The sequence below is a fragment of the Hyperolius riggenbachi genome, chromosome 5 (genome assembly GCF_040937935.1).
Source record: "Hyperolius riggenbachi isolate aHypRig1 chromosome 5, aHypRig1.pri, whole genome shotgun sequence".
Lineage (NCBI taxonomy): Eukaryota > Metazoa > Chordata > Amphibia > Anura > Hyperoliidae > Hyperolius > Hyperolius riggenbachi.
The window spans coordinates 182,054,821-182,069,290 of NC_090650.1; the positions used below are offsets into that span (position 1 = coordinate 182,054,821).

At 46.6% G+C, this 14,470-nt stretch overlaps 1 protein-coding gene across 4 annotated transcripts in view; it reads left to right on the plus strand.

The window, feature by feature from the left end:
• Positions 1–14,470, plus strand: part of LOC137518508 (tensin-3-like) — an 841,402-nt gene that overhangs the window by 86,142 nt on the left and 740,790 nt on the right. For all 4 annotated transcript variants that reach the window (XM_068236462.1, XM_068236464.1, XM_068236463.1 and 1 more), the window contains exon 3: positions 7,112–7,269. In XM_068236462.1, coding sequence (XP_068092563.1) covers positions 7,112–7,269 — 158 coding nt within the window. The remainder of the gene's footprint in view (positions 1–7,111; positions 7,270–14,470) is intronic.

A 14,470-nucleotide genomic window follows, 5' to 3' on the forward strand; every position in this document is an offset into this window, starting at 1 on the left:
TTGTCGGGCTAAGGCTTTGATTGTGTGGAATGTGCAGGGCTGCTTGTGATTGGTAGAAGCGATACACACCCTCTGCAGGCCCCCTGCATACTCACACACTATGCTTAGCTGAGCCTATTAGAAGCTGGTTAGTTTGTTTGTAAACATTGCCTAAAACTGTTAATTACAAGCCAGGATTGCAGCAGAGAGTGGCAGAAACAGCACAGAGGGGCACAGGAGAAAATAAGGAATAGAATGGTATGCTTTTTAGTGTAAGAATATTAGAGTACAGATTCTCTTTAAGCTACCTTATGGCATCCAAGAAAAATAGGTTAGTCAGGGATCTGCTTACAAGAAAAAGTATGGCGTTGCCTTTCCACCTTTCTCCTACTTCTGTAACTTCATAAAGGGAATTGCGGATACTAAGAATGATCCAAGTTTCTTCTACGGTGACTGTATTCCTCTCAGTCCACCATCTTCAGGACTTGCAAACACACGCACAACACACAGAGACCGCAGGGGCCTAGTATCAGTAAAAAGGACAGATGTTCAACCTGCTCCTGCTACATTTCTTCAAAAGACTGGACAAAACAAGAAACTTGAGGATCCAAATCGTCAATGCCCCATTCATAAGAAGCCACATTCACTTAAAGAGACACTGAAGCGAAAAAAAATATATGATATAGTGAATTGGTTGTGTACTATGAATAATTACTAGAAGATTAGCAGCAAAGAAAATATTCTTATACTTTTATTTTCAGGTATATAGTGTTTTTTCTAACATTGCCTCATCGTATAATATGTGCAGATTACACAACACTCAGCATTCAAAATGATTCTTTCAGAGCAGTCTGTGAAGTAATGACCTCTCCTCTAGCAGAGAAAAAGTAAACAGTTCACTTACAGTTGAGATAATAAAAGTCAGATAACAGCCCTCTCCACGACTAAGACTTAGTCAGAGAGTTAATGGCTTGTTTGCATAGAGATAACAACTGGAGTTTCTTAACTCTTCCTGTACTGGAAACAATTAGACTGATGTATCTGATCTTAATGTTTTATTTCTTAGCTGTACTACACATACAAATCATAATATCATAATTTTTTTTTTCGCTTCAGTGTCTCTTTAAGAAGTGCATCGGTTTCAGAAAGAAACCTCTACAGGAACGTAAAGAACTTTTAAAGGAATTTGGAGTTTGTTTCAGATGCTGTGCCTCCACAGAACACCTTGCAAAGGACTGTAAGGCCATCATTAAATGCAAGGATTGTGGTAGTGATAACCACGTACAAGCCCTCCATCTGTACCAAAATAGCACTACTCTGGCATCCACAGACATTCCCCCCAGGGCAAAGCATGGCGGGGAGCATGTTGAACAAACAACTACCTCTGCCCCAGTGTCCTCAACATGCACTGAAGTCTGTGGGGAAGGACTTTGTGAGAAATCCTGTGCTAAGATATGCTTGGTTCATGTATACACAAAGGGTCAACCTGACAGAGCCATAAGACTATACACCATTCTTGATGATCAGAGCAACCGATCTCTTGCAAGTACAAGGTTCTTTGATCTCTTAGGCATTGCAGGAGAAGCTGTACCTTATTCCCTAGGTACTTGTGCAGGCATTACAGAAGTCTTGGGTAGAAGAGCCAGTGACCTTGTAGTTACTCCTCTCAATAGCAACTTGGAAATACCTTTGCCTACTATCTTCGGATGTAATCAGATCCCAACCAACAAGGATGAGATTCCCACTCCTGAAGCTGCCTTGCACCATGATCACTTGAAGGACATAGCTGATCAAATACCAGCCTTCGATGAAAATGCTGATATCCTGTTGCTACTCGGGAGAGACATCCTAAGGGTGCACAAGGTGAGCGATCAAAGCGACGGCCCAAATGATGCACCTTACGCCTAACTTCTGGATCTAGGCTGGGTCATTATAGGCAACGTCTGCCTTAGCAATGCCAAGAAACATCTCTCGGTTTCTTCCTTTAAAACACACATCCTGCCCAATGGACGTACTACTTACTTTCCACGACAACAACATCACTATCATGTGAAAGAAAGGCTGTGTGCCAAAGGTAGACAAGAAAGCATCTTACTAGAGGATGGCAAAGCATTTATCTTTCGGGATGACAACATTGGTAACACAGTGTTTGAGGTAACCACAAAAGACAATGAGTTAGCGGCCACAATAGAAGACAAAGAATTCTTGAGAACCATGAGTAATGAGTAAAGGGTTCTACCAAGATGATTCTAACAGCTGGGTTGCACCGCTACCATTCCGCACTCCAAGGAAGAGAATGCCAAATAATAGACAACATGCAGATTTGCGGTTCAACTCTTTAGAGCGCAACCTGAACCGGAAACCAGAAATGAAGAAACATTTTGTTGACTTTATGCAGAAGGTGTTCGAGAGAGATCATGCTGAACCTGCACCCCCTCTTTCACAAGGAGAAGAATGCTGGTACCTTCCGTGTTTTGGGGTCTACCATCCTCGCCAGCCTGACCAGATTAGAGTGGTCTTTGACTCAAGTGCTCGTTATGAAGGCGTTTCTCTCAATGACAATCTTCTCTCTGGACCTAACCTGAACAACAACCTGAACAAGGAGTCCTACTCCGCTTTAGACAAGAGCCAATTGCCATTATGGCAGACATTCAACAAATGTTTCATTGTTTCATCGTCCATGAAGATAACAGAAACTTCCTCAGATTCCGATGGTATCACAACAATGATGTCAACGATGAGGTCATCGACTATCGGATGAAAGTTCATGTTTTTGGGAATAGTCCTTCTCCCGCAGTTGCCATTTACGGACTGAGAAACACTGCCCAAGAAGGGGAACAAGAGTTCGGAACTGATGCACGTCAGTTTGTTGAAAGGAATTTCTATGTGGATGACGGTCTCAAGTCTCTACCAACAGCAGAAGAGGCCACCTTCTCACCAGGACTCAGAACATGCTCGCTACTGCCAACCTCAGACTAAATAAAATCATCTCCAACAGCAATGAAGTAATGGGAGCATTTCCTTCTGATGATCATGCTGCCAGTGCTAAGGAATTCCAACCAGAATCTGACCTTTCCCTCACACAGCGCAGCCTTGGGTTGCTGTGGGATGTAAAACAAGACATGTTCACATTTCAAACATCAGCCTGCGAAAAGCCCTTCACAAAAAGAGGAGTACTGTCCGCAGTGAACAGTATCTACGATCCCTTGGGATTCATAGCACCCTTTACCATTCAGGGTAAGCTATTACTCAGACAACTCACGACAGAGAACACCGACTGGGATACCCCTTTACCCAAAGAAAAAGAACAAAGGTGGGAGTGCTAGAAGAAGTCCCTCCAGGCGTTGGAACAGTTTAAGATACCACGCTCTTACACTCCTGCGTCCTTAAAGAATGCTACCAGACTGGGGATCCATGTCTTTTCCGATGCATCAATGGAAGCCATAGCTGCAGTAGCCTATCTTCGAGTTGTACACTCCAACGGTGAAATGTTGATGTAGGATTCATCATGGGAAAAACCAAGTTAACTCCAAAGCCTGCACATACCATTCCAAGGCTCGAACTCTGTGCAGCCATGTTAGCTGTCGAAATTGCTGAACTTATTGAGCACGAAACAGACTTTGACATTGATTCCTTTGACTTTTACACAGACAGCAAGATAGTGCTAGGATATCTACACAATCAGAATGCAGTGGGGGTGTCTCGGCACCTTGCAGAGAAAAAATATAGGAGACAAAAACGGGAGCCCAATAGTGTAGTATGTCTGTATACAATAAAGAATGGAATTAAAAGGAATACTACTCACAAAGGGGGGTTGCAAAGGGCAACCGACCCTAAGAAGCAGGTGGAGACCATGAACCCGACTCCACTCGGGGTTGTCCCAGCTGGGACCTGGATGTGGTCGCTCTCCTTGGAAAAACAGGGACAGGTATCCACTGTGGTGGACCCACAGGTGGTCTGTCACCACCCCTCAAACACTAAGTGTGTGGGGGTGAACTAAGCACAATTGGGGTAAAGAGGCGCCCTGGTTGATATAAAAGCGTCTAAAAACAGCTTAAAAACAAAAAAGATAATATGAGGTGGCTTACCTCAATAACGAAATCTTTGTCTGTAACAAAAGATTTTTATTTAGCACAATAAAAGTGCCAAATGACTGGGTAGATACAGCATAGGGAGGCTCCCTATGCTGTATCTACCCAGTCATTTGGCACTTTTATTGGCCTGATGAAGCGGGCTCAGACCTGCGAAACGCGTTGCCTGTGCTAAATAAAAATCTTTTGTTACAGACAAAGATTTCGTTATTGAGGTAAGCCACCTCATATTATCTTTTTTGTTTTTAAGCTGTTTTTAGACGCTTTTATTGCAACCAGGGCGCCTCTTTACCCCAATTGATCTACACAATCAAACAAGACAGTTTCCTGTGTATGTTGGCAACCGTGTGGATCGTATTAGGAAATTCTCAACGCCAGAGCAATGGCACTATGTACCCATGGACCAGAACCCTGCTGACCTAGGCAGTCACGCAGTGCCTGCTGCCGCCTTTCTGAATACATTATGGATAAATCCACCAGTACTCTTGAACAAAGAATTCTTCTCAAATCCTGTAGAATCTACCTTTGAACTTATCCATCCAGAGTGTGATAAGGAAATCAAGGCCAGTGCAGTTACACTTAGCACCTCCGTGGAAGCAAAGACAAGACTGAAACCTCACCGATTTGAACGTTTTTCTAGGTGGTCTTCTGCTGTAAGAGCGACTGCACATCTTATTCACGCTGCTCATCACTTCGCAAGCAAAGATGACACTAATCAAGAGTGTCGTAAGTGGCACATCTGTAAAGGGCTTCCCACCATTGCAGAGGTTGCTCAAGCAGAAAGATTCATGATTCAATGTGTCCAACATGAAGTATATTCGCAAGAGATCCACAACTTGTCAAAAGGACTAAATCTATCCAAAGATAGCCCTTTATACCAGTTGAATCCAACAATTGATCCAAACAAACTACTTCGAGTTGGTGGCCGCATTGCAAGGTCTAATGTGGTTAGCAAAGAGCAAAATCCTTTCATCATTCCAGGCCGTCACCACATTACTGCTCTGATAGTCAGACATTACCACGAGCAAGTTCAACACCAAGGCCGGCACTTCACAGAAGGAACAGTGAGGGCTGCTGGTTTCTGGATAATCGGGATGAAAAGATGTATATCCTCCATACTTCATAAGTGTGTCAAGTGACAAAGACTAAGAGGAAAGCATCTCAATCAACAGATGGCAGAGCTTCCAACAGACAGATTGAGTACCGAACCACCCTTCACCAATGTCGGTATTGACGTCTTTGGCCCCTGGAGCATCGTTACACATAAGACTCGTGGCGGAGTTGTTAATAATAAACGTTGGGCTGTGCTATTCACCTGTTTGAGCATTCGTGCTGTGCACATTGAAGTTATAGGATCAATGGACTCTTCGTGCTTCATTAATGCCTTCCGAAGATTTGTTTCCATTCGTGGACCTGTTAAGTTACTCAGATCTGACTGCGGGACAAATTTTACTGGAGCAGAGAAGATAGAGAACTTTTTCAATACCAACAAGTGTAAATGGGAATTCAACCCGCCTCATTCTTCCCATATGAGAGGCTCTTGGGAACGCATGATTGGGATTTCGAGAAAAATCCTGGACTCTATGTTGCTGGACCACAAATCTTCTCATCTCACACATGAAGTCTTGATCACCTTCCTTGCCAAGGTGTCTGCCATAATCAATGCGAGACCTCTTGTTCCCGTTTTCTCTGATCCAGAGTATCCAGTATTGCTAACTCCAGCCACCCTTTTAACTCAAAAGATCGGAGTAGATAATATTCCACCTCAGGCCTTTGATTGTACCAATGTTTACAAATACCAATGGAAAAGGGTTCAACATCTTGCTAATGCATTTTGGAGCCGTTGGAAGATGGAGTACCTTTGCAACCTTCAAAGTTGCAGAAAATGGCAAGTCAGTAAACCCGACCTGCAAATCGGGGACGTTGTTCTCCTCAAGGAAAAAGACGCCCATCGTAACAATTGGCCTATCGGTCTTGTTACAAAGACTGTTCCAAGTAATGATGGCAAAGTGCGGAAAGCAGAAATCAAAGTAATGAAAGAAGGTTCTGCAAGACATTACTTCAGACCCATAAATGAACTGGTACTGCTTCTGCCTAAACAGAAAGACTCCTAATTCTGACATCATAGTACAAAGGGAGGTAAGAAGGATTGGTGCTGTTGCTGCCTTCCGCTCTGAAGACAGACCTTCAAAGCAACTGTGTTAAAGGGAGGTAAGAAGGATTGGTGCTATTGCTGCCTTCCCCTCTGAAGTCCATGTCTACACTTGAAAAAGTACTTCTACAAGTATTGTAGTAATGTTTTCCTGTTGCCTTTTTTGCTGTTTCTCTTGTTGCAGGTGTTCCAAGCAGGAAATAACTATTATTTGAACTTGAACTTAAGTTACTATTGTTATTAGAAATCATAGATTTCGATGGGGAGTGTCATGTTACACATGCATAGTTTGCCTTTTTCAAGTGTGTCTCCTCTCTCTTCCCTTACCCTCCTCTGATCTCCTTGTCTCCTCCCTCACTAGCTCATTCTAGCTTCAACCCTGCATCTCAGCTACATGCTTCTGCTAGCTGCTCACACTATGATTTTTTGACCTATCCATTTGTTCATCGGTGTATGATCTGCACAGTTTGAATAAACTTCTTCACGATCTTCAAGGTGTCGTTTGGATCGAGTCACTGTCCACCAATCTACCTAAAGCTGCGATTACACATATCTCAACACAACCATGAGTTACAGAGATCACATTGTAGTGCTTAGACTGGAGAGGCAGAACATGCGGTGTTATGTGAGGTGGTGAACGCCTCGCATCATAAATGCTTGTGGAACCGGGCCTGAAAGATAAAGATAGTTTCCTGTCAGAGTATGGAGTCTTGATCCTTTAGTACCCCTGGTTCCAAGCTGTATTTATATGCGGTTCCAAGAGCCCATTTTGGATTATATGGTTATGATGATGGTACATTCACAGGATGAAGTCTGCATCTGTAATTATTTTATACAGTACATTCATGTCCTGCCTGTAATACTTTTAACCATTTGTTTGCATTCACAGGCATGCAAACGAATACATCACTGGCCAGCAACAGAAAGGTTAGCTTTGGTCTGTATGACAATGATGGCCCAAATGCTGCCAGATATAAATGGAAGAGGTCACCAGAAGAGTCCATATACAAGTCATTTACTGCAAGTGATCAAGTGTTGCCCAAAGAGGTATTGTTCTTAATACCTTATTGCATTCATTTTCTTTACTTAGGGTATGTGAGAACATATCCAAAACAAAACTGAACGTATTGTTTGCTGCAGTGAGCTCCTTCTGGCTGCAGATACGCAGATGGATTGTTGTAGTATCTCTGACTCCAGGGGTTATGGATGTTTTTTTATCAGAGAGCGTCTTCTCACTGGCTGGCTGCTTGTTACTGAAGCATAGGGGATGAACAACTATGCTTCAGTATCAGATTAGTTTGCAAAATTAAGCAACTGAAGAAAGGGAAGTTAGCTTCCAAAATGGATTGCATGCGATAGCATTGTGCACTAGACCCTTAAACCAGCGACTGGTATAGGTACATTAGGGATCCTTACTGTACGGGTGGAGACCTCATTGCTGGTGTAAGGGTCTAGTACACAATGCTGTTGTATGCAATCCATTTTGGAAGCTAACGTCCCCTTTCTTCAATCGCATAATTTTGCAACCTATTTGTTTTTAACAATGGCGTACCTAGGGTATTTGACACCCGGTGCTGGGTATTATAAGACCCCCCCCCCCCCCCCCCAAAAAAAAGTAAAGGGGCAAAAAAAAGGGGTAAAATGGGCGTGGCCATGACTGGATGAGGGCGGAGCTAACTGTAATTTACCGTGAACCCGGGGTGAGAGTGATATGGAGGCTGCCATATTTATTTCCTTTTAAACAATACTAGTTGCCTGCCAGCCCTGCTGATCTATTTGGCTGCAGTAGTAAACTGAATCACACCAGAAACAAGCATGCTTGTTCAGGGTCTATGGTTGAAAGAATTAGAGGCAGAGGACAAGCACGGCAGCCAGGCAACTGGTATTGCTTAAAAGGAGATAAATATAGTGAAGCAGACCTGGCCAGAACATAAACGTAAAAATATAAATTAAAAAAATAAAAACCATTTACTCACCTGCAGCAGAGCTCCTGTTCCGGGCCTCCGTCCGGTGCGCAGCTCCCACAATCCTCTGCAGACAGCAACTGAAACTCCCAAAGTCTCCAGAGCAGGGCTTCAGACGTTTTACTATAGCCCTGCTCTGCTGCTGCAGTGAACTGACACGACATCTATTAGATGCCGAAAGTCAGATCACGCTGTGGGGTGCTTGGAGAATTTTAGGGGGTGCTTCAGCACCCAAAGCACCCCCCCGGTGCCGCAACTGCCCCAGTATAGGTAGCTAGTATGGTATGGTGCCCCTCCCCCCTATAGGTAATCTAGTGGCCCCCAGTATAGCTAGTGTAGCGACCCCCATGCCCAGTGTAGCTAGTATAGTGGCCCCCGTATAGCTGCCCCAGTATAGGTAGTATAGTGGCCCCCAGTATAGGTAGTATAGTGGCCCCCAGTATAGGTAGTATAGTGGCCCCCAGTTTAGGTAGTATAGTGGCCCCCAGTTTAGCTAGTATAGTGGCCCCCAGTTTAGGTAGTATAGTGGCCCCCAGTTTAGGTAGTATAGTGGCCCCCAGTTTAGGTAGTATAGTGGCCCCCAGTATAGCTAGTGTAGCGACCCCCATGCCCAGTGTAGCTAGTATAGTGGCCCCCCGTATAGCTGCCCCCAGTATAGGTAGTATAGTGGCCCCCAGTATAGGTAGTATAGTGGCCCCCAGTATAGGTAGTATAGTGGCCCCCAGTATAGGTAGTATAGTGGCCCCCAGTATAGGTAGTATAGTGGCCCCCAGTATAGGTAGTATAGTGGCCCCCAGTATAGGTAGTATAGTGGCCCCCAGTATAGGTAGTATAGTGGCCCCCAGTTTAGGTAGTATAGTGGCCCCCAGTTTAGGTAGTATAGTGGCCCCCAGTATAGCTAGTGTAGCGACCCCCATGCTCAGTGTAGCTAGTATAGTGGCCCCCCGTATAGCTGCCCCCAGTATAGGTAGTATAGTGGCCCCCAGTATAGGTAGTATAGTGGCCCCCAGTATAGGTAGTATAGTGGCCCCCAGTATAGGTAGTATAGTGGCCCCCAGTATAGGTAGTATAGTGGCCCCCAGTATAGGTAGTATAGTGGCCCCCAGTATAGGTAGTATAGTGGCCCCCAGTATAGGTAGTATAGTGGCCCCCAGTTTAGGTAGTATAGTGGCCCCCAGTTTAGGTAGTATAGTGGCCCCCAGTTTAGGTAGTATAGTGGCCCCCAGTATAGCTAGTGTAGCGACCTCCATGCCCAGTGTAGCTAGTATAGTGGCCCCCCGTATAGCTGCCCCCAGTATAGGTAGTATAGTGGCCCCCAGTATAGGTAGTATAGTGGCCCCCAGTATAGGTAGTATAGTGGCCCACAGTGTAGCGATCATAGTGCCCCCCCCCCCAGTGTAGCTAGAAGGAGGGGTGACAGCAGGGATAGCGGTGGGGAGGGGGGACATAGCCTCTCCCTCACCTGGGTCCCCTCCTTCTGCCTCTCTCATCCCCCCCCCCCCAAAATGCGGGTAGCGGGCGCCGGGCAGCAAACGGCGAGCAGGCGGGCGCGGAGAATACTCACGTTACTTCCACGTATCAGTCTGGAACGCTGCGTCGCCGTCACGTGCCTCTTCTGCGCCTCCAATGATTGGAGGCACAGAAGAGGCACGTGACGGCGACGCAGCGTTCCAGGCTGATACGCGGAAGTGACGTAAGTATTCTCCGCGCCCGCCTGCTCGCTGCCCCCGGCCCGCTGCCCGCAAATTTGGTGGGGGGGGGGAAGAGAGGCAGATGGAGGGGACCCAGGTGAGGGAGGGGGGGTATGTCTCCCCTCCCCGCCGCTATCCCTGCTTTCACCCCTCCTCCTAGCGCTGCTCTCCCCCGCTCCTGCATTACTTTGTCTATGGGGGGTCGTGGCGACACCCCCCTGGCTGTCTGGCACCTGGTGCGCCACGCCCCCCTGCGCCCTGTGGTAGGAACGCCACTGGTTTTTAATGCTTCTAGTGTTCCAGCTTGATGTGAGTGTCAAGAGTGCAGAGGGTTAAAGATTGTTTATGTGTAAATTTGGTCACTCCCCTCAGCACCTGCTATTCCATTTTAAATCATGGTCCCTAAAGGTGCGTACACACGCACTGCTGTAATGAACGACAAGTCCGTCAGACCCTCCCGCTGGGCGGGCGTTCTGCCGACAGTAGTGCTTGTGTACAGTCTGTCAGGCAGACTGATAAGGCTGTTTCTGAACGATCCGCTCAGCGGTTGGAGGTTGGAACACCATATTGTTCCATTAGAGCTCATTTTGAGCAGATCTTACCAATCTTTTTTTTTAACAGTAAAACTTTATTGAACAAACAAGGAGTACAGTAATAAGCAGGGCCGGGTTTGTACTCTTTACCACCTCAGGCCACTGTCACCAGCCGCCCCCCTTCAGTATAGGTAGCAAGATCACCCCTTCCCTCTATTAGAGGTAGCCAAATGACTCCTTTCCCCTTTCCCTCCAGTATAGGTAGCCAGATGACTCCCTTAATCCCTCCTTTTCCAATCCCTCCCTTTCAGTATAGGTAGCCAGCTTGCCTTCACACTGCAGCAGCCATCTGTGTCATTCATTTCTTCAGTGCAGAAGCTTCCTCTTCCTTTCTGTCTCCAAAGCAGCCCAAGTCCATAGCCGTCGGCCACAATGCAAATGTGCACAGAGAGCAAGGTGGCTGCTGCACAGGCAGCTAGTAGCAGAGTACCACGGTCAGGCGCTCGCCTGATGTACCTGCATTACAGCATTTGAAAGCTTGAAAATGCTGCACCAGTTTAGCCTGCTGCTTTGGTGCCCTTCCTCCTGTGGTGCCCTAGGCCATGGACTAGGTGGCCTTGGCCTAAATCCAGCCCTGGTAATAAGAGGAAACACTATACAAGCAACAGTTTTGCAGTGCAGGAGAGAGCTCATACAAATGGCTAAAAGGAGTAAAGGTCCTTTATAAGGAACTACAGGTAATTCACATCCAGTAAAAGGGTATAACAAGAAAGATAGATATACAACTCTAAAAAAGGCCATGTTGCCGAGGCACCTGAGGAAATCCTGTGGAACCCCGGCCAGGCAGCCAACCATGGAAGATAAGAGGTGTATATCCCAGGTTTATGGGGTTTACCAAAAATATAGTAGAATAGTGAGTCGACAGAGCTCTCACACTGAGATAATAGGATTAACGTTGCACTATGGGAAATAAGAGAGAGATGAAGGGGGGGGGGGGGGTAAAAAGAGAAGAAAAGGGAAGCAGAAAAAAAGATGGGGGGGGGGAAGAAAAAAAAGGGGGAGGAAAGAACAAACCATACCCGATCAGAGAAGAGACATCATAGAAAATCATATCAGGAGATCAATAGATCTTACCGATCTTAGCAGAGCCGGGACAAGGTCCACCAGCACCGGAGGCTGAGACACCAAAGTGCGCCCCTCCATCCCTCCCACCCCATCACACACTGATTGCTATTAGAGTAAGAGGCGCCCCAGGGCCCCCAGCCCCATCAATACCTTAATCTCTAGTTATCTGGCTTGCAGTCATTGCCATGTATGCCCTTTTCTTATTTCTCTTTGCTTCAAACACAATAGGGGAATGATAGCTGAGTGAGTTGTGCGCCCCCTCCTACACTGCGCCCTGAGGCTGGAGCTTCTCTCGCCTCTGACTCGGCCCTGCCCGACCCTGGATCTTACTGTTGATCAGAATTTGCTTAAGATTTGTAAGATTGTTCAGGGTCCACCATTTAAATGCCAATACATTATGGAACTCACCCAGGTGAAAGGATTGTTATTGTAGCTTATACTTAAAGCACAACTGAAGTGAGAGGGATATGGGGGCTGCCAAAAGTATATACTTTTATACAATACCAGTTGCCTGGCTATCCTCTGTCTCTAATACTTTTAGCCATAGCCCCTGAATAAGCATGCAACAGATCAGGTGTTTCTAACATTATTGTCAGATCTGAAAAGATTAGCTGCATGCTTGTTTCTGATGTGATTCAGATTCTCCTGCAGCCAAATAGATCAGCAGGGTTGCCAGGCAACTGGTATTGTTTAAAAAGAAATAAATATGTCAGCCTCCATATCCTTCTCACTTTAGTTGTCCTGTATATCGAATCCTCCTCCTTACGGTCATAGAGTGGTAAGTGAATGGTGACAAGGTATGTAGGAAACCACACAAAAACCAGTGTATGCTGCTCAACTGTGTATTTTAATTAGCATATTATGCAAATACACATATCAATATTTACATGTCTGACAATGCAGGCATGTACAAAAACATTGTATAGTACAATATACCGTATTGCTGAGTATAAGTATAACCATCACCTATTTAAAACCTCAATGTCACTTTTGATCAAGTCTGCAAGGATATAATGTCTCAAGAGAGTCATCCAGCAATAATCTAATAATCCGTGCAGAGGATCCTTAAGGGGGGGGGGGGGGGTGCTCAAATTTGAAAAGGGGGCTCTAATCAATCAATCATGCTAAAATGTGTATGTAATACCCCCTCCCCAGAAAGCAGTATTAGACAGTCTTAATCTCCCCCCCCCCCCCCCACACACACACACACACCTTTTATAGCAGTATCAGGCAGACTTTGTGTCTCCTTCCAACCAAGTCTTTTGGCGCCACCACCCTCAAATAAGCAGTGATAGGTGCCCACTATTAGAGTGGGCACCGTGGAACCTGAGGTAGGCACGGACTCACCTTTCATTACTGGGAACCTCTGTTCCTCTTGATCAGCACCCACATTTCTTTTCAAGCAAAGAAGAAGTGGTTGCCAATATGCAGTGGTTGCTAAGCATTAGTAGGTGCAAAACTGCAGTAAGTGCTAAGGTGCAGTGGGTGCCCAGATGCAGTGGGTGGTAAGATGCAAAGGTCCAGTTTGTGCCAAGTTGCAGTGGGTGCTAAGGTGCCAAAGTACAGTCTGTGTCAAGCTGCTGTGGGTACCAAGGTCCAGATTGTATTGAGTGTTTATTTGCAGTGGGTGCTAAGCAGTATTGGGTGCTGAATAAGTAACAGATGGTAATAAACAATATTGGGTGCCATGTGAGTGCTAATTGGTACAGGAAGCCATGTAAGTGCTGGACATGAGTGAGTAGGGAGTGACATGGGTGAGTACTGAGTCTCATATGGGTTCGGACCAAGGGTGGGTACTGGGTGCTATTTGGGTGCTGGCCATGGACTGGTACTAAGTGCATATAATGCCTTGGTAACTTGGTGTCGTACGAGTACTGTCATGTGGGTGTTGATTATGGGGGTATAGGGTGTCATGTGGGTCCTTGGTGCAAAAACTGAGTGCCAAGTGTGTACTGGGAGTGAGTACATGGTGCCATATGGATGATGGGTGCTGGCTAGTGGGGTATTTGTTGTCATGGGGGGGCTAAATGCAGATGCTATGTGCCATGTGCGTTCTGGGTGCCTGCCATGGGCGTCCGCACATATGGCAAAACCGGGCATCTGCCCGAGCCTGGCCGCCCGCTGCCCCCCCCTGGCCGCGTGCCCGTGCAGCCAGCAGGAGGGGAACACGCAGAGAAGAGAGAGAGCGCTATGGGCACAGTGGGGAAGGGCGGACGTCTCCCCCCCCTTCCCTCACCTTAGGGGTCTCTCTCTCCCTCGCTGTCCCCTCCGGAATGAAGTGTGCAGCGGCTGGCAGCGGTGGGCGGAACTTACCTCCTCTCGCTCCTGCGCCGGAAGTTCTGGTGCCGCACTCTGGTCTGGATCAGGCCAGAGTAGCGGCTAATCCATCCGGCGCGTGCGACGAGAGGAGGTAAGTTCCGCCCACCGCTGCCAGCCGCTGCACACTTCATTCCGGACTCCGGAGGGGAGAGCGAGAGAGGGAGGGAGAGCCCCCTAAGGTGAGTGCCCATAGCTCTCCCTCTTCTCTCCGCTGCTCCCCTCCTCCTGCACACATGGCCACTTTTTCTGGGGACATATCCCCCTGGCTACATATACCGGGACATATACCCCTGCCTACATATACTGGGACATATACCCCTGCCTACATATACTGTCTGGGACATATACCCCTGCCTACATATACTGTCTGGGACATATACCCCTGCCTACATATACTGTCTGGGACATATACCCCTGCCTACATATACTGGGACATATACCCCTGCCTACATATACCCCTGCCTACATATACTGTCTGGGACATATACCCCTGCCTACATATACTGTCTGGGACATATACCCCTGCCTACATATACTGGGACATATACCCCTGCCTACATATACTGTCTGGGACATATACCCCTGCCTACATATACTGTCTGGGACATATACCCCT